General features: G+C 42.2%; 1 protein-coding gene across 3 annotated transcripts in view; it reads right to left on the bottom strand.

The window, feature by feature from the left end:
• The window catches only part of ADGRL3 (adhesion G protein-coupled receptor L3), an 807408-nt gene that overhangs the window by 534948 nt on the left and 249983 nt on the right, over positions 1-22477 (bottom strand). For all 3 annotated transcript variants that reach the window (XM_044305816.1, XM_044305825.1, XM_044305834.1), the window contains exon 7: positions 17541-17846. In XM_044305816.1, the coding sequence (XP_044161751.1) occupies positions 17541-17846 (306 nt within the window). The remainder of the gene's footprint in view (positions 1-17540; positions 17847-22477) is intronic.

Below are 22477 nucleotides of genomic sequence, written 5' to 3'. Positions count from 1 at the left end.
TTGCAAGGCAATTGTCCTGCTCTTACCCCCATTTTGTTTCGTTTTGTAGCCCTCTAGACCTTTCTATGACTATTTTACAGCCATTTTACAGCCCAAGTTCAGGTACCCATTGGCTTCAATGGGGTTCAGGGTCAAGTTTGGGTACCCAAAGGAAGTAATTATCGATGAAGTGCCCTTGCAAAGAAGACAAAGGGTCACATAAAAGTAAGATGACTTCATCAGCGAACAAACCCAGCTTATGTTAGAGCACCCCTGTCTAGTACTATTTGCTATGTCAAATTTCTGATAAAGTGTGCCTTGAACTAAAATATTAGCCAATGGATGAAAGTAAAGGGCTCGAATTGCTTGCAATATGAGGCCCCGAAACACAAATTTAGACAAAGTAGCAAAAGCAAACCTTCAGTGGTTCCGATCAAACTCCTTCTCTGCGTCCAGGGTAAGAAGCAGAGAAGGTGTTAGTAGTCTCCCCGCCATCTCCATCAACCCCAGAACCCTTCTCATGCATAAATCCTACCTGATCGCTGTGGACAATCTTAGGGAGGATTTGAAAACCAATACTTTTTCCATAAAAGCTTTACAACACAGGTAAGGAGGGAAATCAGGTGAACTGGACTGGAACATTATCCCCGTTTCGGGATAGTCCTATGGTGGCTTGTAGCATTTTTTTGGGGAATTGCATAACCTGCAATACCTTATTTAAAACCCTCACCAAGTAAGGAGACAGATCCACCTCTGCAAGAAAAGAGGAGTGGGCTGCACAAGAGTGGGGTAGGTTGTAAAGCTTTTCATAAAAGTCTCAGAAAAATGCCGCTATATACACTGAATGTACTATTTTTGAGCTCCCATTAGGTGTTAACACATGAGAGACTTTAGTTTTCTGCAAAAAGGGCTTAATTTTCCTAGCTATCAACGTACTGGGTTTATTGCAGGAATTATAATAAGACATATGGTGAGATGTCAAATGACGATCATAGTCCATTTGTAATAGAGCATGTACAGTTGTGTTCAAAATAATAGTCAGACATCACTAACCTGATCAATCACAGTTTTTGGTAGAATTGATATTTCTACATGGCAAATAATTTACTATCAGGTGTAGTAGAGCAATAGAAACCCAACAGACACAACAGTCATGACATGCATGTTGCTGATTCTCTGTAATTCAATCACTTATTGAAAGGACCCTGTTCAAAATAATAGCAGTGCGGAGTTCAATGAGTGAGGTCATTCATTCTTTGAAAATGAGGTACCAATTATTTCCCCTATTTAAGGATGGAAGGCAGCAAATGTTGTACATGCTGGTTACAGGGCATTTCTCCCTTAAATTCTGAGGAAAATGAATTGTTCAGAAGAACAGCGTACCTTGATTAAAAAGTTGATTGGAGAGTGGAAAACATATAAAGACGTGCAGAAAATGATAGGCTGTTCAGATAAAATGATCGCAAATGCTTTAAAATGGCAACCAAAACCTGAAAGACGCGGAATAAAGCAAAAAAACTACCATTCGAATGGATAGAAGAATAGCTAAAATGGCAAGAACTCAGCCAACAATCAGCTTCAGGAAGATCCAAAGTTACATGTGAGTACTGTTACAATTAGAAGATGCCTATGTGAAGCCAAGCTATCTGCAAGAAGCACCCGCAAAGTCTCACTGTTGAAAAAAAAAAAGACATGTGCTGAAGAGGTTACAATTGGCCAAAAAGCACATTGACTGGCCTAAAGAGACATTTTGTGGACTGATGAAAGTAAGATAGTTCTTTTTGGGTCTAGTGGCCGGATACAGTTTGTCAGATGTCCTCCAAACACTGTGAAGACAGTGAAGCATAGTGGCGGAAGCATCATGATATGGGGATGTTTCTCAAACTAAGGTGTTGGGCCTATTTATCGCATACCAGGGATCATGGATCAGTTTGAATACATCAGAATATTTGAGGTCATGCTGCCTTATGCTGAAGAGGAAATGCCCTTGAAATGGGTGTCCAACAAGACAACGACCCCAAACACACCAGTAAAGTGCAACATCTTGGTTCCAGACCAACAAGATAGACGTTATGGAGTGGCCAGCCCAATCCCCGGATCTTAATCCAATAGAAAACTTGTGGGGTGACATAAAAAATGCAGTTTCTGAGGCAAAGCCAAGAAATAGAGAAGAACTGTGAAATGTAGTCCAATCATTTTGGGCTGGAATACCTGCCAGAAGTTGGTTGACTCCATGCAACACAGATGTACAGAAGTTCTCAGAAACAGTGGTTATACAACTAAATATTAGTTAAGTGATTCAAAGGAAAGCAAAATCTTCAAACATTTTTTAGTTTATATAGTGAATGTTTGAGTTTGTAAAGAAGAATACAAACACTGCTATTTTTTTTGAACAGTCTAATATTCACTTTTCTTCAATCTTTTTAGAGGAACAACACAAATTTGATATATTTTTCTTCACATTTTGATTTGGAATAGAATGTGTAGTGTTCCCAATATATTTGTGTGTATGGAAATAAAAGCTATTAGAAGGAATTTGAGCTTTATTCACTTTTTCAAACACACTGCTATTATGTTGAACACAACTGTACCTCACGTGAGGGATCTTTATGAAGCTGTGCCTCTATTGTGGTGATTTCCTATAAGGCTGCTTATAGTTTAGCATTTCTAACGTTTATTTTTTATTTTTACTGGGAGCTTTGCTGTATCAATAGGCCTCAAATCACTGCCTTATGGGCCAACCACAAACCAAAGGGATCAACTTCTGCAGTTTTATTAAGCTTAAAATACTCCCTCATATGAGATTAAATTTTCTGTCTAAACAAAGAATGTTTTAGTAAATACACATTCTTACGCCAAGTGCGAAAAATCGGCAGCTTATGGAGTAGTGAAGAGAACAGAATACAGGTGCATGGTCGGACCATGATAATATCCCAGGACTGAACATATGACAACAGGGGTCTGCCCACAACAACCAGGTCAATACGGGAGAAATATCGATGGCGGAGAGAATAAAATGTGTATTCTCTAGAACAGGGATATTCAACCTGCGGCCCTCCAGCGGTTGCAAAACTACAACTCCCAGCATGTCCTAATAGCTGTAGGCTGTCCAGGTATGCTCGGAGTTGCAGTTTTGCAACCACTGGAGGGCCGCAGGTTGAGCATCCCTACTCTAGAACATGCATTAAAACAGCGAAAGGTGTCAAACAGATCCTCTTTTCCCAGCTAAAAGTCCGCTCAACACTATCAATCATACAATGATCTACTTGAAAAAACTGAGAATTCCTTACTGCAATAGCTACTCCTGCCTAGTTGCCATCCAGTGCCCCCTTCTTCCATCCCATGCCCCCTATTTTCCATCCGTTGCCCCTATTTGCCATCCATTTACCCCTATTTGTCATTCAGTGCCCTTCTGCCACAGTGCCCCCAGTGACATGCACAGCATAGATATCAGTCTCTGTGGCTGATCGTTATGCTGTCACTCCTGCACAGCGCTTACACTGTGCTGTGTAGGAGTCAGTACAGGATTCACATAGAAACCTGTACGTGGTAGAGACTGCCAGCCAGCGGTCATGCACATGCGCACTAGCATTCAGCCTAGTGCGCTTGTGAATATAACACTTTTCCTGCAGGAGGCGGAAACGTCACTCGTGGGGATCCATCCCCTGCTGCAGAAAGGGAGAGAAGAGAAGACAGGCTTTGGCCGGAAGGGAAGAAAATCCATCAGGAACAATCACAAGAATGTGAGGCGGATCTCCGAATGGGCTGTGCTGTGGAAGGTAAGTATCAGAGTACTCATCTTCCCTCTACAGGTAGACTTATCAAGCCGGAGAACTCCATTAAACCATGATAACTATTATGTAAAACCATTCCGATATGGGTGATCAGAGCAAGGTATGAAATCTGAGATCGATACTTCTGCGATCTCAAAATATCTTGTGGGGTATAAACAGTTCATGCCTGCTTGTCCCCCTCCCTCTAAAGAAGCATACAAAAAAAGAATAAAGATCCCCCTTAATTCAGTCACCAACTGTAGACCATTCCAACAAAACAAGCTCTGAGCTCTACCTGCTTCGTGAACGAGGCAAAGTGGCATCAGATAGATTTCAAGAGAGCAGAAGGTCTGCGCCCTCTGCCAGGCGTTTAAGAACATGAAGTTTGCCATCTTTATGGATCAACATCTTACGGGGGAAGCCCCACCTTTAAGGTATTCTTGCTTCTCTTAGAACGCTAATAATAGGTAGAAAGAGCTTTCTTGTCTGTAGAGTAGCTTGGGAGAGATCTCAGTAAAATCTTGTTGAATGGTTGTGCCAGACTGTTCATTTTCCTGGGAGAGGAGAGTAATGCTTCTTTCACATGGTAGAAATGCATTCTAGCAATAATATCCCTGGGTAGAGACTTTTGAATATGTTGCGGCTTAGGAAGTTGGTGGGCATGGTCTATAAGGAAAAATTGAGGTTCCAATCTGGGAGCAGTGCTGTCATGAGGTCTTGAAGATACTGTTACAAACCATAATTAGGGACCATCTTGGGAATCTCGCAAAATTTCAAGTTGTTCCGCAGGTTATATCTTCAAAGCTTCCACCTCCTTCTCTAAAGTGTGATGAGCATCTATAAATGTGCTATGATATTTCGTCAGTTCCCCCATTTTATTTTCTATGTGATTAACCCTGGATCCCACATCATCAAGGGAGGATGTAATGTTTTATTCATTTTTTTGTAATTGCAAAGTGAGATAGCAATGCAGTGCAGTCATCATGTTTTTAATAAAAGTCTCTGAAACACTCTGGTCACATGTGGGAAATGTAAATAAAGGGTTAGCACTGGTATCCTCCATGTTTGTAACCTCCTGAGTGAGGTCATCCTCTAGTCTCTGCCTCTTCTTGGACAAGCTAGTAATGGGGGTACCCTGTGTTTTGCGAGATGAGGGCCTTTTCTCCAGCGCTTCATTAGATGTCGCACTAGTGGGACCAGGGTCCAGGCTCAACCCCCATGAAGTAGGGGAGCTCCGTCCTGCTGATTCATTGTGCATGAAGCCATCAGAGATAGCAGAGATCAGAGAGTGGCCGGATGCATCGTCTCTACATCGTAAGGCCACTTTTGGTGGGTTAACTCTAGAGTGAGGCTGCATGGGAAGAGTAGGACTAGTCTCTTGTGAGTAGGGAAAAAAAAATTGGTTAATCGCTTTAGGCCCCGGCAAGTGGAGTGCTTCCTTGTCATTATTCCGGAGGTAGGGTAGGAGATTGCCTGGGTAGCTTCAATCATTGCTGATAATGTCGCTCTGGAGGGGTAGGGGACGGACCGCACACACAATGCGGCCATCTCAGGAAAGTGGCAGGCCAAACCCCTGTTGGAGTGTTTGTGACCCTGCGTACTTACATTAGGGACATAAATTACTAAAATATTTTGTGGTTTGATATTGTGATCACATTAAGACCATGACATCTCCACTTGACACGTCAAGAATACCCTGACAATAAAAAGGAGTTAGAGAAGTAGTGTCTGAGGTGGAATATGAGGACATCATCACTTACTGACTCCTGACCAGAGACAGGAAACTTTTCTAAAAGCTCAATTAAATCATTTGCACACATATATTGAAGCCTCCTCATCAGGGAAAGATCAGCAACTACAATTACAGCTTCTGAATAAGTGGAAGAAATATGGAGAACACCAAGAACCTTCATGCGCACCATCTACAAATGGGGAAGAACAAAAGGGGAGAGTTAAGGCACATTTAGATGCCCCGAGGAACAGAAGATTGTCGGGAAGGAAGAATTCCTTTCTGACAGTTGGCTGCTTGTTAAGTGGAGATGAAGGATCACCTCCACAGTGTGAGAAAGAGGGATCACTACTGTGATCCCTCATTCTCCATTCAGCTACACTGTTTCTGACAGCACAATCTGCTGCCCAGAAATGATAATTTAGGTGCCTGCACGAACTACATGATCACCCGATGAACAAACTGATCTTGCAAATCTGCCTTAGCATGGTACATTGATCCAATATGCAGATGACCTACTACTCTTGTGTAACAATGCAGTGGAAGATTCCATGGATAACACACTTTGCTGCTAACTAGTCAATCAAAAAGGTATTTAAAATTAATAACCAAAAGGTGTAGTGCTGTTAGAAAGAGACATGATACTTGGGGTAAAGAATTTTACATGATAAAAGGACTTTAACACCAGAAAGGGTTTGGGCTGTGCTTCAAACATACCTACACCAGACTAAAGAGTGTTTGCAACAATTTATAGGTCTCATAAATTAATTAATCATGCTACTAGATTTAGTTTTGGTCAGGTGACCAGTAAACAGCTGTCTAAGCAAGAGGAATCTCTGCCACTAAGGTCTACTGTACATTCAGAACCAGAAAACTACAGCCAAAGTTTTTTGCCTCTGAAGTAATTCTTTCAACACTAACATCTGTCAAATTGTAAGAGAGTTCAGCATGGATCCATCTAACGCACTGCAGAAAAGCTCTAGAAGAGCAAAAAAGGGGGGCACATCCTCTCACACTGTTTTATGATAGGAAAAAAAGCACATTTGTGAATTTAGTTTAATCTATCACATTAGGGCTATCAGTGTTATTGATTTATAATGGTGTTTATATAACATGTATTTTCAGGTTTAGGTGCATGCAGATTTAGAAATATTACTATGTATGGTATAAGTATTGTGGACCCTGATAGTAAACAATATCAAACATTTTGAAAAAAAATTGATGGTATAGACATATGAAACAAGTTGTTGGCAGTATACATAATGAATCATGTTATGTTTGTACGTTATTGCCTCATGCAGCAGGAAGACAACAACTGATTTGATCAGAAGAGATAGGTCAAATGAACTCTTAACGTTTACTAGATATGGCTATTTGTAAGATAGGAGGACAAATTCAACCATATATTACAGTAGAACTTTGGGTGAATTCCACTAAGTATCAAGAAGGTAGTGGAGTATCCTATGTTAAGATGTCTGCATTTGGAGCTTCACAGACTCTTATTTACAGTCGTATGGATGACAGTGGGTAGAGAACTATGTTACTAATTCTAGGTAATAATTTCCAAAACAATGGGTGGTTTCCTTATGTCAGAGGTTTGGCTTGTTCCATAGTCTTTGGAACTGCACTTCCGATTCTAGTTTGGTAAACAATGCTTACCAATGTAAAAAACATGGAGAGATCTTGTAACATCATCAACTTGGAGTGAAGATCCAGAAGAGAAAGGTCTCAAAATTATGAAGAATAGGGAATGTTATGTATTTTATTTTGATGATGGGAACTGACAAAGGTTGGGGACAAAGACTCAATGTCAGCCAGTTAAATATGAGAAATGTGCTGTACTAATGGATGTATATTGCAATTTGGCAATGTGGTAGTATGGCTTATACCAGGCAACCTGGAGACTGGTCAGGTGTGTGCTCAATGGTAAGGTTAATTCACCCCTTGTTAACTTACCTGCTCCATAGCTGCCAGTCTCTGTTCTATCTTCAGGACTTGGCAAAAGACCTGTGGTGATGTCACTTTGCTCATCACATGGCCCAATCACATGATTCATCACCATGGTGTGGGACCATGTGATTGGACCGTGTGATGTGACGTCACTACACTTGCTTGCGGATGCTTGCGATTTTCACGCGGTCCTATTCAATTCTATGCGGCCTGTGTTGGGTGAAAATAATGCATAATGCATAATATAGAGCATGCTGCGATTTTCACGCAACGCACAAGTGATGCGTGAAAATCACAGCTCATGTGCACAGCCCCATAGAAATGAATGGGTCAGGATTCAGTGCGGGTGCAATGCGTTCACATCACGCATTGCACCCGCGCGGAATACTCGCCCGTGTGAAAGGGGCCTAGGGCCACATATGGGGTATTTTCTTAACCACTTCAAGACCAAGCCAGTTTTCACCTTAAAGGGGTTGTCTCGCTTCAGAAAATGGCATAGATCATGTAGAGAAAGTTAATGCAAGTCACTTACTAATGTATTGTAGTTGTCCATATTGCCTTCTTTGCTGGCTTACATTTATTATGTATCACATTATACACTGCTTGTTTCCATGGTTAAAGTTAACCTGAAATCCAGCAGCAGTGGTCGTGCTTACACACTATACGTTAGTAAGTGCCTTGTATTAACCTTGTCTACATGATATTGGCCATTTGCCAAAGAGAGGCAACCCTTTAAACCGCGTCATTACTGGGGTGTTTAATTCCCTTTCTTACCAGGCCATTTTTTTTTTTTTTTTAGCAATGGGCCAACCTGTATGTATTTATTATTATTTTTCATGGGACAACTCAGACCATTCTACAGTCCCATTTATTATTTGTAAAAGTATATTCATGGAAAAAATGCAAATATTCAGAAAATATATATCTTTCCTTGCTTATCTTTTTCTTTTTTTAACTGTTACAAAAGATTTAAAGACAAAACATTTCAAAAACATTTCCATATGGTTGTACAGTAAAAATAGATGCTATTTGTGTAATTTATCTACTAGCTTGGCCCACCACAAGACTTCAAAGGACTAAAGCACATTTTGGATTCTGGCGGCTTATTTTTCTATTGCCGGTTCTATGGCACTATATTGCCTGTACAGATGTTGTATAGTGCCAAAACATTACAATCTCCTTCAAAGTGACTTTTCAATGTTGACCCTCTAAGGTATTTTTCTTAGGAAAATTTGGACATTTTAAGCTTTAGAATTTTTTTTAAACAATTTTACAAAAAAGGGCAGAAAAAGTTCATGTGTTTATACGTAGTCTGCTATACTATTGCTTAACCCCTTGCCGACCGCAATCTGTATATATAAGTGATATCTGCACATACCCCGTATAAAAAACGTTCTGGCAGCTCTTTAATCCAAGCGCTGCAAAGCACTTGGATTAAAGCTTCTGCCCCTGCCCTGTATGCTGTCACGGACAGCATACAGTGCAGCAATGCCGGCAAGGGACCAATCAGAGTGGCCCCTTGCCGGCAATCGATCCGATTGGTTAGTCTGTGCAGACTAACCAATCGGATCGTGGCAGTGAAAAAATGCCGGTTTCAGGCTCTGATCTGCGCTCTGCAGATCAGAGCCTGAAATCACAGTGTCCTCGTGACTGCCCCCCACCCGATCCGTGCAGCCCTCCCCCCCACTCTGCTGTAACCCCATAGATGCCGCTGTTACAGCAGAGTGTGGCGCAGGCGCAGTGGAGATGTCTGTGCAGGGAGCGGTCAGACATTCACTGCGCCTGCGCCGAATACAGACGCGCACGGCGCAGGCGCGAGAATTCGTCCACTGGCTCAGAGGGAGGATTGCATTCCAGAAGAGATGGGCAGGCTGGAGGGACGCGCTGGGCGGCATTTTGTGTGAGTAGACCGAGCCTCTAGGTGCTGAAAAGACGCCCCCATAGCACCTAGAGGCTCATTAGCATATCAATACACAAAGGTATAATAATAGCATTGTTTGGTAGAGCAGACACTAGCGTAAAAACACCAAGTTGGAGCTCAAGTCACCATACACCGACGAGGAGCATGGACACAGAACCGGAACCAAGGCTGAGAAATAGCGAAAAAAGTTGATTGTCCAGCTTCACCTCGCAGTGCGTATTTTATTAGGAAACATGCTTAAAAACCAAACATCAGGCCCATTTCATCAACATGTTTCGGATCAACATATATTACAGATCCTTCCTCATGACAGGATCGCTAGTGTCTGATAGCTAATTATGTCAAAACGAGGTGATAGGAACCCTTTAAAGTGAATCTGTCATCAACTTTATGCTGTAGTCACTCAGAGCAGCATAAGGTAGTGACAGATGAGCTGATTTCAGCGGTTTGTTACTCATGACCTAAAAGTAAGTGATTGCCGAGAACCAGCATCATAATCTTTGCTGCACAGGCTTTGAAAAAAGTCAAATCTACCTGAGAAGAGTCAGTGATTCATAAGCTCTCCCTGCCCATTTGCTGATCATTACTTGCTTACTTTACTTCCTAGAAAACCACTGCCAATCACCAGAAAATGGGCGGGGAGAGAAGGAGCTTATGAATAACTCCGACTCTTCTCAGGTAGATTTGGCTCTTTTCAAGGCCTGTACTGCAATGATTATGATGCTGGTGCTTGGCAATAACTTACTTTTAGATCATTACTTTACATTACTTTATGCTGCTCTGAGTGACTGCAGCATAAAGTTGATGACAAGTTCCCTTTAACACATTCATGAGAGAGGTACAGGTAAGTGTTGTTTTGTTGTGCACTTGGTGCACCCTAGGACCATTAAATTTAAGTTCTCATAAGCAATAGGAGATTGGCAGTCTGGGAACTATGCAGTTAAATTTGGTCTGAATTAAAAATGACCACTTGAGATTCAGTTTGGTTCGAATTTTTCAAAATGTTAGGTTCAGACGAAAATCATTTTGGACTGAACCAAAGTGGCATCAATTTCCCTGAAAATTGGTATATAACAGCCTTTAGTCTCCTAGGATTTAGAATTTTTAGAAAAATGTATCTCTTTTCATTTAGTTTTTATGATTTTTTTTATTTTTCCCCTCCCTCTTCCCCTCTCTCCAAGCTCTCAAATGGGAGCTTGGAGAGGGGGCGATGATGACGATGCTAAAGGGACCGTACTGCCTGTGGATGCGGTGTGGCTGCCGTAAGGGGGACTCCTGTTGCTGTAGCTGGTTGCCACGATTGCTTTGCCAACAGGATGGGGTGATGACGCTTCATGTAGTTCAATAGAGATGTGGTGCCTATATTTGGGTTTGTCTGCCCTGGTCTTATTTTGTTCTTGCACAGGGCAATGTTTCTCTCAGCATGGAGAACAATTGCAAGATGGGTGATACTAGCTGGGCTTAGCTATGTTTTGGGCCTAACCCACCCACAGTGTCAGTGGCACCACTAGATCTTGAAGCAGACATGGCCTTGGCTGTTCTTTGGGAGGTATGTGGCCTCTGCTCTTTATTGCTGCCGCCATCACCCTCCTCTTATGATGATGCTTCCTCCTCAGCAACCTTATCTGGCTCCCAGGTCCTGTCCAGCACCCAATTGTCATCAGAGTCCTCACCCTCCCTGCTGCTTTTATCAGACTGTGAGATATCACAGTGGATTCTTTGGCCCCACTCCTCTGCTCTGCATTTGCCCAGACTGCTAATGTCATTGCCCCAAGACGCCAGCTATGAATGAGGTATGCAGCCTCCTCCTCAGGATAGTACAAACACTGACTGCTCTGACACAAGTCATCAACAGGTAGATTCTCTTGACTATCTGTCGTAAGGCGTGGTGTTGTTTTCTTGCCACTTCTTAGTAAAAGGAAGGCGCCAAACTAGGAAGGAGTAGTTAATACTGAGAGGACTCAACTGAAAGCCTTCTGTGGGGCTGCAAGGAGGAGGAAAATTAGTAATGCTGTGACTTCTGGCTCCATGGCACATTGTTAGACTTCAAAGTCACCTCAATGTCATCCTGCTGTGACTGATAGGAGGACTGAGCTATCCAATCCACAATCTCATCCTCTTTCTCCTCAACAATAATGTTGTAGCATTCCGAAGTCAGGGACAACTGCGGCCTACTACAACTACTACTATTACTATTTCTGGACAGAGAGCTGGTGCTGCTACTACCCACATTGTGGCTCTTTTGTTTGGAACCCTTCCGTAATCCTGACATTTTTTAGCCTAAATGTACACAGTCGCAAAAGTATGGAATGGTTTGCAAATCTGCTTTCTGTAAATTAAAAACAGGAAGCTGCAATAAGATGACTTTCCCTTTCCACAAACACACTGGAGACACTAGTACTGGCAGTTGACTTTCAAAATACTGCACTATCGGTTGCCCTTGTGCCCAATGTTTTTTGCTTGTTAAAATATTCAATTAACAAAAAAAAATCAGTGTATAACACAAGTTGACAAACTACTGTGCAATTATTTACCCCCACCACCACACTAACATTGGAAGAGCCTAAAGAAAGAAATACGTGGTGTGGCAATGTGATCATTGAGGTGTTGTTTCCCCAGGTTCCAGTCCGGGACTTAGGGCATGCTCATGTCCAGGGATCCTATTTAATCCTGCTACTGGATCTTGGGGGTGTCTCACTCTGGAGAGTGTGCAGACAGAGGCCTGGTGAGGCTCTGTCAGTGTGGTCTCAGCTAGGCAAGGCTGAGGGGCCATGAGGCTATGCAATAGCCTGGACTTTGGGGGACTCAGCGACACCCGGGAACAAGCATTGAAAGGTCAGAGTCGGGAGGACTGCTAGACCACAACCCCCTCCAAAAGGTACTGGACTTTGTTACAGCCTGGAAGTGCTGGATTGTTAAGCTGGGAAAAGCTGCATGTTCTTCCCGTGGGTGAACGGGGCTTTCAGTGAGGTACGGAGTCCTCATGTTTAGTTAGAGCCCATCCGTGCAGGTGTTTTATTTGTATTGTTTGTTTTGGTTTTGCTGAGGTGCCAAATAAAAGCAATGTTTGGCCCCTAACCCTGTGGTCGATGAAGATCATTGTGAGAATGACCCCTAAATAAGAGGCGATCCCTTACAATTGGTGGAGGATGCGGGCAAGTTGTCCATGAGAGAAGGGCAATGGTCGGTTGCTAGGGGAAACGACGAGGCAGCAGTTTTTTTTTTGCCGTGTGTGGAGTTAAAGGGCCGGAAGCATTTATTTATTTTTTTGTCCAGTGGAGCAGGTGCTGCTCATAAGAGTGTGGACTATTTTGCTGTGGTGCAAGTAAAACTGCAGTGAATTAAAGGGCCGGTAGCCCAGCAAAAGTGGACTTGTGGCTGAAAGTTTTTCCTGCTACCATGGGTCTCGGGGAAGAGTACGTCCGGTGGCGCTGGCGCATACAGCAGGCAGAAGAAATGGCCATAGCAATTGGCTACACTAAAAATGAATTGGCAAAATTTGATGCAGAGCGAGAGGCTTTGGAGGCACAGTTGCAGCTGGCCTTAAGAAATGGGTTCTCAACACTGTATGGGCCCTGTACAAAGTTACAAGAGGTTGGTGGTGTGCCGGGACTATCGGGGAAAAGCAAAGATATGCCGTTGCCAAGGGCAACCGTCGGAAAGATAAAGAGGGGGAGAGCGATTCGGCTCTCAGGAGGTCGAGTGTTCCCTACCAGTGGAGACAGAGTCCTAGAGAGGATGTGCCGAGGATCTGTGAGGCTGTTGCTAAGGGCAACAAACCACAACAGCGTGCAGCTACCCAGCAGTTATGGAGTGCAGCAAGTGGCTCATATTCTGTGGCTGGAGATCTCAAGGACAGGTCACCTGAGAGTGTGACTCTACATCTGGATGGAGGATGGAGTCAAGGCGTTTATCGTAGCAACCACTGCAGTCAGGAGGCTGAGGTGATTTTGTAATGGAGGATCCTGGAGTATACTTGGATTCTGGGACTGCCGAACTTGTGACATCGCTGGGTAAGATCGCTCCTGTTAATAATTATGTGACAGACCCAGTGACAGTGAGCCGGCGGCAGGGGATACCTGCTGGGACGGTGAGTGATAAATCACTGAGGCGAGGAACTGTCTCGGAAGTGTGTGACATTGGGAAAAACGCAGTGTCTGAACAGGCGGGTAAGCCTGTTGCGGTTGTTCCCTTTCAGGACTTTGCAGGGGAGAAGGTTGTTGTGTTGCCCAAAATGCCCGTGACCAAGGCTAGGCATGAGGTGGAGAAAATTAGAGACCCTATGATGGCCCGGGTAAGAGGTAGCACAATATGGAAACCTGAGATAAATAAAGTGATAAATATGCTGGACAGACATGCGCTTAATGAGGACTGTCAGGTAGTTCTCGCTGAGTGTGCGGCTATAGTGACAGCTGGGACTGATGGACTTGCTGCCGTAAATTCGCCCGTACATGAGAGACGGTTGTTCTGTTATTTGTGGGGTAGAAACACTTCTGCGGTTGGTCACGTAACCACCGCAGAACTGGTACCTAGCCTATTAAATGAAGTGACCATTAGAAACTGTGGATCTGATAAGGTGCAAAGTGATGGTACCATGTTTGACGAAATGCATATTGAAAACAGTGATGTAGTTGAAGTAAAAAATGAAAATGTGAGGTCATGTGAAGTATATGATGATGGCATGCCTTTTCCCTTTCAGGATGTGATCAGGAGAGAAGTGCCCCCTCCTGGTAAAAATATATGTGATACAAAAATGCTGGTGAATGTTGTGAGCCCAGAGGGTGTACCACACGTACCAGAGGTGGATATGCAGTACCCACCGGGTTTTATGGTTGCTGGGGAAGTGTCTAATGTGGGGATTAGCGCATCGGTGCCCCTAGAGGTCAGAACTGATAATGAGTAATATAAGTGACGCATGTGCCGTGGCTGATAGCAACTCAGAGAGAGAGGCTGCCATGTCGAGTTCTTGCCAAATTGACGTAGTTAAGGGTAGCAACCAGACGATAGTTGTACCTGACGTGACTAGAGTTGAGTGGGGAGACGCCAGCCTAGTGTCTGAGACCCATATTCAGGCAGCGGTAGATGACCTGACCTGTCAGTACAGCTGCAATCGTGAAGATGATTTCTCTCTCTCCACACGGTCAGTAGATACGATAGAGAAGAGACTAATTGTCATCATGAAGACATTGAAGAAGGCTGCAGAAGGGTCAAAAGAAGAGACCCCGGAAAAAATTAGTGAACTGAAGGGTCTACTGCCTGGTCTCTTGGAGAAGAGGAAAGACTCCAGAAAGACACGGAAGTCTGTAGTCGACATTGACAATGGGCTTGAAGAATCCCTGGGTGGAAATCCCACAAAGTGTCTAAAGGAGAAGGGTGGTACACCTTTGGCTGATGCGGCAGCAGAACAGAGTAAAGAGCCGCTGGAACAGGAGGCCCAAGAGTGGGGCGCTTCCAACAAGCTAGTGCGAAAAACTAAGAAGGAACAGAAGTTTGGCCAGCTCCAGGCTGCAGAGAAATACATATCGGCTCTGTATGCCAAAGAACGTGACCGAGTGGAGGCTGATGCTCGGGAGAAAGAGTCCAAGGCCCTCTCCTTGGCTAGAGCCCTTGAAGAAGTGCTTGAGGAGCGAAATTAATTAGAGAGTCTTAACAAGCAACTCAGAGCAGAGATGGAAGCTCTCATGAGCTCAAAAGAAGCCATCTATGAGTTGGAGAAGCCTAAGCGTGCTTCTGCACAGCAGGTGAAAGAAAATGAGAAACCGGAAGAGGAAGATCCTCTGGAAGGTGCCAAGAAGTCAGAGCCTGTTAAGAATGGGACTGGAGATGGTGGCGCCATGGTGCCGGCCGAGGCAGAGAAGAGGATAGAACATGTATCTGCTGAACCAGTTAATGGGGCTGATGTGGAAGAGGCAGCAGACTGATACTGAAGCCAAACCTGAGGTAACCCCTGTGGGGACTAAAGAAAAATGAGAAGTGCTATCTGGTGATAGAATAAAGAAACAAAGTGAGTGGGAACACCAGGTGACATTAGAGCGGCCGAAGGGTGGTTTAAAACTGACCAGCCGGATCTCCAACAAAAGGAGGAGGCGGGAGCTCCCCGTGGAAAATGCGGCTGTAAAGGTTGCGGAAATTAAAGGTTGTGGGCCTAAGAAAAAATCTAGAAAAGAAGCAAGCCAGAAAGCCAAGTTCTCCAGCGCAGAGGAGTCGGAGGAGGCCCTTAGACACTGTAGTCTAGTTAGGAAGGCAGTGTTTATGACAAACCAAGCTCTGATGGCCTGGGTCTGGCAAAATAAACGAAAGCATGTGACGCTGGTCATCTCTTCCAGAGGGAACGTTGAGCCGGAAGATGGCAGTATAATGCGGATGCCCTGTCACGAGCATCCAGTTAGTACATGTGTTCACCCCCACAGGTTTGAACAGAGGAATCAGGGGATATGTGGCAATGTGAACATTGAGGTGGTGTTTCCCCAGGTTCCAGTTCGGGACTTAGGGCATGCTCATGTCCAGGGATCCTATTTAATCCTGCTACTGGATCTTGGGGGTGTCTCACTCTGGAGAGTGTGCAGACAGAGGCCTGGTGAGGCTCTGTCAGTGTGGTCTCAGCTAGGCAAGGCTGAGGGGCCATGAGGCTATGCAATAGCCTGGACTTTGGGGGACTCAGCGACACCCGGGAACAAGCATTGAAAGGTCAGAGTCGGGAGGACTGCTAGACCACAACCCCCTCCAAAAGGTACTGGACTTTGTTACAGCCTGGAAGTGCTGGATTGTTAAGATGGGAAAAGCTGCATGTTCTTCCCGTGTGTGAACGGGGAGATAGAAATACACCGATTGAGGCCTAATCTCACGTTATCACTTACTGACGTTTTTGTTTGCTACCCTGCATATTTTAAGACATATATGCTTGTTTTTAAAACTTATACCAGTAAAAATGGAAACTAAGTGGATATGCCCTAACCACAGTTCAGACTTGCCTTTAAGGTGTTGTACAGTTTTGTGCTGTCCCCCTCCCCCCCAAAAAAATAAATAAATAAATGTATTTCTGAAAAAAAGGGGAAAAAAATGTATGTCCTTGCAGGTAGCTGCTTTTGAAACTTGCAACAGCAGGCACGCCCAGCCTCAGCTCCTCTCTTCTCACTCCCTAGCTGACAGCTTTCCCTGTCTAACCCTAATCTACACACACAATTATTCTTCTTTGCAATTCTAGCCTTTCCCTTCAATGACCCTGGCAGTAGAACAGAAGCTTGAGTGTGACTTTTGACTGTCCTCGACTCCCTAAGATAGTTTTTCTGGCAGACACTGCAAGACCCATCCACCCTCACTTATTGCCCAACACAGAATGATGTTGTGCTTGTTCAGGAAGGCACCTCCCTGATTGGCTCATCCAGTCTGTCTACTTGGGAGCCAATCAGGACAAGCCCCCCCCCCCCTCCTCTCAGGTTCATGTGAGCACCTCTCTTCTATCTCTTTAGTGCTTCATCCCATTGACATGTGCAGTAAAATGGCGCTATCCATCATTTTACTTGATTCGTTCAAAACTAACCTGAAAGAATTCAGGCTTGCCTGCTGTACAAAATTTTAAAAAGTTTGTAATGAACCCAGTTCATTACAAACTGGTTTTCTCATCTTTACACTGAATCAATTTTCACTTTTAACTCTGTGTAAGAATGCCATACGTTTTGTAGACATATGCCTCCTAATGTAGAAACCCAAAAGGTGTCTATATGGAGGCTTCTGTTAACGAGGCATAGCAGCATTCTTGCACCATAGGGATCAGCCACAACATCTCCAAAGCATTTTTAGACATTTAGGGAGAGAAATCAAATTCTGAAATTTAATGGCATCTATTAGGATCCCATGTATCCAAATATTAAATAAAGTCCAACCAGATGTCTATAAAGTGTACTGACAAATTAAGCACCATCACAGTTTGAAGCCTGCTGACTCCAGGGAAAGCTCATGAAATTTCTGATGTTTTCTGTAGTCTAAGCTTTCTATTGCTGGACAGCTCTATAGTGTATAGTGCATTTGAAGAAAGTGATATATTTCTGTTATACAACTCTTTCAAACTTGAAATCCAATATTCACAATTTTCATTACACCCAAGGGACAATTACAGGTAAACATTCACATGTTTTTAGTATTATTTAATTATGTTAAGAAATATATAAAAAAAAGAAGTGAGACTTACCAACTGTGCCCAAAGGACATGGCTGTTTTGCTGTTTGTCCTTGTCTAGTTTTAAACCACATGATCTCACGTGCTGCCATAGCCTCACAACTTTCTATGCCAACTGCAGGCAACTGTGATGAAATCGGTGTGGACCGTGTAGTGACTTCAGCAGGAATTTCAGTTGTTGGAGATGTAGGCGTAGATATGTTTCGATTGAACAGTGTTGATACAGATATTGTTTTTCCAGTGCTGCTAGTAGTAATCCGGTAAGTCGTAGAAGAGACGTTTGTACTAACTGCATTATATTGACGAGTTGGATAAAGTTCTAAAAAGTATGAAAAGACATAATATTAAATATCTCTATTTTTTTCTAAAAAAAACCTAAATAAAATACATTTGATCTTCAAAAATGATTAGTAAAAGTAAACATCTCAAAACACCCTGTATGTACCATGTGAATAAACAAATATTAGGCATCTTTGCTCCAAGTGTTTCCATAGACATATACAGTAGCTGTGGTTCACCTGATTAAAATTCTGTTTTTCATTTGATGATCCAAGGTTCTGTTCCCGAGGTATGATACTTTTTCTGTATGCAAATCAGGCCTTTGGGGCAATAAGGGTGTCACTATTGCTTTTGTTGCACCCAAGCTCCACTCTGTAGCCAGCTCCTCCCTCGCTGCTTTAATTGACAAGGCTAGATAGTAGTAAAGCCTTTATTAAAGGCCTAATTTGCACATTAACCCCTTAAGGACCGGGCCATTTTTAACCTTAAGGACCGGACTGATTTTTGCAAATATGACATGTGTCACTTTGTGTGGTAATAACTTTAAAACGCTTTTACTTATCCAGGCCATTCTGAGATTATTTTCTCGTCACATATTGTACTTCATGACACTGGTAAAATGGAGTTAAAAAAAATATCTTTTTTATTTATAAAAAAATACCAAATTTACCCAAAAATTTGAAAAATTTGCAACTTTCCAAGTTTCAATTTCTCTACTTCTATAATACATAGTAATACCTCCAAAAATAATTAATTTACATTCCCCATATGTCTACTTCATGTTTGGATCATTTTGGGAATGACATTTTATTTTTGGGGGACGTTACAAGGCTTAGAAGTTTAGAAGCAAATCTTGAAATTTCTCAGAAAATTTCGAAAACCCACTTTTTAAGGACCAGTTCAGGTCTGAAGTCACTTTGTGAGGCTTACATAATAGAAACCACACAAAAATGACCCCATTTTAGAAATCACACCGCTCAAGGTATTCAAAACAGATTTTAAAAATGTTGTTAACCCTTTAGGTGTTCCACAAGAATTCATGGAAAATGGAGATGAAATTTCAGAAATTCACTTTTTGGGCAGATTTTCCATTTAAGTAAATTTTTTCCAGTAACAAAGCAAGGGTTAACAGCCAAATCAAACTCAATATTTATTGCCCTGATTCTGTAGTTTACAGAAACACCCCAAATGTGGCCATAAACTGCTGTATGGTAACACGGCAGGGCGCAGAAGGAAAGGACTGCTATATGGCTTTTGAAGGGCAGATTTCGCTGGAATAATTTTCAGGTGCCATGTCACATTTGAAGACGCCCTGGGGTACCTCCACAGTCCACAGTGGAAAACCCCAATAAGTGACCCCATTTTGGAAACTACACCCCCCAAGGAATTTTTCAAGGCATGTAGCGAGCACTTTTACCCAACAAGCGATTCATAGAATTTAGAAATATTTGGCTGTGAAAACAATTTTTTTTATTTTTTACAAGAAAATGTCTCTTTAGGCCCACATTATTTATTTTCACAACGGGTAACAGAGTAAATTACACCCACAATTTGTTACCCATTCTCTCCTGAATATTGCAACACTTCATATGTGGCCGTAAACTGCTGTATGGGCACACTGTAAAGTTCAGGGTACTGATAAGCAACACCTGATGTATTCGGTATCCTACAAATTTATATATATATAAGCTTTATATGGTAGGACATAGTCCCCAAATATTGCAGCTAAAAGAAACAAGTGTATTAAATTATATCAAAGAAATATGTTGTATATTGTATGTCATCACATTGCAGAGGCACTGAGCTACCAGAACATACAAAGTTCAGTCTCCTTTTGTAAAACAACACCCGTCAAGGTATTCATCTAGGGGTGAAATGAGAATTTTTAGCTTTGTTATGGGTTTTATTAGAATGCCAATTGAAATGTGCAGAAACGGGAAATTAGAATTATTTTTTTAATTTCAATTTCATACAATAAATACGTCCATAAAAAAGCAACACATTGCTCCAACAGTACGTGAAAAAAACAATTATTGGTAATCGATAATTACTATTCGTTTTCCTTTCCTTTCTTTCCCCCTCCCTCCTCCCGCCCACCCCCCATGTCCTTCCCTCCCAGCCCCAAAAGGACGCGAGGGAGCGTGGAAAAAAATAAATAAAAATAAAATAAAATAACCAATTTTTCCAAACCTGGTTGAGATTTGGTGACTTTTTTGTATAATTCTTCCTCCCCTGTTCTTCTTTGATTAGATTATCTATTGCTCTTCTCCACTGTCCCACCGTTGGTAAATCTACCGTTATCCATTTCCTAAGTATAAGGAGCCTGGCCTGAAATAATACTTTATTCAAAACCAATCGGATTTTTAATTTCAAATGTTCAATTGCCCCTAAAATACAAATTACTGGATCATTGGGCAACCGAACCTTCAGGAGCAAAAACATGGTTTCCATTATATCTGTCCAATATCTATGAAGTTTGGGACACCTCCAAAAACAATGTATCAAATCGGCTCTCTCCTCGCAGCATTTTGGACACTTATCTGTTACTCTAACTCCCATTCTTTTCAACATCCATGGAGATCGATGTAATCTATGCACTATAAAAAATTGTGAAATCTTGTGCGAACCCCTATCCGAAACTGTCGCATAGTTTCCAAGAGCATCTCTCCATTTTTCTTCTGTAAAGGAATCTAGATCTTTCTCCCATTTTTTCGCAGCAAGCATTGTAATCGTTTTTCTCTTTCCCTCCATCAAAAGCCTATATCTCTTTGCAGTTGTTCCACCTCCTTCCCCTACCACCACAAACCTATCCAACCTATCCGATTTTTCCCTTCTATACCTATCCTCCTGTATTACTGTCCGCAATGCGTTCCTAAGCTGGAAATATTTATACATATCACTATAGGGGATCCCAAATTCCGACGCCATTATGTTAAAATCCTTCAGCTTATCTTCCTCAAAAATCTGATCTAGATATTTCATTCCTTTTTTCCCCCAATCTATATAGTCTCTTATTGTTTCCAATTCCTTTAAATTAATATTTTTCCATATCGGTGTATACTTCAAAAACCCTTTAATCTCCAATATCTTCTTAATTTCCCCCCATACATATTCTACTAAATTTAGTATCCTATTACCATTTTTTTTTTCCCCCAAGAAACCTGACTCCAACACCTCTAAGTGATTACATTTCTCTTTCCATCCCCATCTATTTAATTCTTGCCTACCCACCTGACTATCTAAACTATCCTTTATATTCCCATATTGTGTTATTAAATAGTAAAAAAACAGATTGGGAAGCGCTAATCCTCCTTCTTGCACTGGAAGCTGAAGGACTTCCTTCTTTATCCGAGGCATCGCACCCTTCCAAACAAAATCCCCCATTAATCTATCGAATAATTTAAAAATGTTCTGCGGTATTCTTACTGGGGCATTTTGTAGTACATAAAGTATCTTTGGAAGGAAGACCATTTTTTATTAAATTTATCCTACCCTGCATTGACATTGGTAGTCTTTTCCATATGTGTATTTTAGCTCTTAATTCTTTTATTAAGGGGAGGACATTTAGTTTTTCATATTCTTCTATATTTCCAGAAATTTGTATGCCAAGATATTTTAAATTTTCGTGTTTTTTAAGAACGTGCACCGTGTATCTCTCTGTAGTTGGCCATCTCCTAATAATAACATGTGTGATTTCCCCCAATTGATATTTAGGCCAGAAAAAAACCCAAACTTATCTATTATCTCTACCACTTTGTTAAATTGATCCCCAGTGTTTTGCAAAAAAAGTAAAATATCATCTGCATACATTAGCAGTTTTTCTTCTCCACCTACATATGAGAAACTTTTGATCTCCCTGTCATTTCTTATTATATTTGCCAGAGGTTCAATTGCAATTGCAAATAACAGTGGGGAGAGAGGGCATCCCTGTCTTGTGCCTCGTGATAGGGCAAACGGCAGGGACAAGCTCCCATCCACAACCACTCTGGCCCTAGGGTTACGATATATTAGCTGGATCCACCCTATAAAACCCTCCCCTATACCAAACCTCCTTAGTACTGCCCATAAATACTCCCATTCGATGCAATCGAATGCCTTTTGGGCATCCAATGAAAGTATCGCTTTCTCTCCTACGTCTGATCTATTGGCTTCAATGTTAAGGAATAGCCTCCTTATATTGGAGTATATTGTTCTACCCGGTATAAATCCTGTCTGATCTTTATTTATTATTACCTTAATAACCCTTGAGAGCCTATCCGCCAAAACTTTCGCCAAAATTTTGACATCCGTGTTCAAGAGGGATATTGGCCTGTATGAGCCGGGATCTGTTTGTTCTTTCCCCTTTTTTGGAATTAATGCAATAATTGCTTCTTTCATAGAATCCGGTAGATCACCTAATTTTCGCGCCTCATCCAGTGTTGTTTTTAATTCTGGAACTAATACCTGGGAGAAGGTTTTATATATTTCGAAGGGAAGCCCGTCTCCACCTGGTGTTTTCTCAAGTTTAACCTTCCCCAGAGCTAAATTTATTTCTGCCGCCGTTATTTATTTTTCCAAATACTCTTTTTGGACCTTAGATATCCTACTAAAGGCAATCTTGTCTAGATATGAATCTAACTCTTGTTTTGAGTATTGTACCCTAGACTTGTATAGCTCTTGGAAATAGTCCCC

Source organism: Bufo gargarizans, chromosome 1 (genome assembly GCF_014858855.1).
Source record: "Bufo gargarizans isolate SCDJY-AF-19 chromosome 1, ASM1485885v1, whole genome shotgun sequence".
NCBI lineage: Eukaryota > Metazoa > Chordata > Amphibia > Anura > Bufonidae > Bufo > Bufo gargarizans.
Note: the sequence above shows the minus strand (reverse complement) of the source record. Positions and strands in the feature narration are given on the sequence as shown.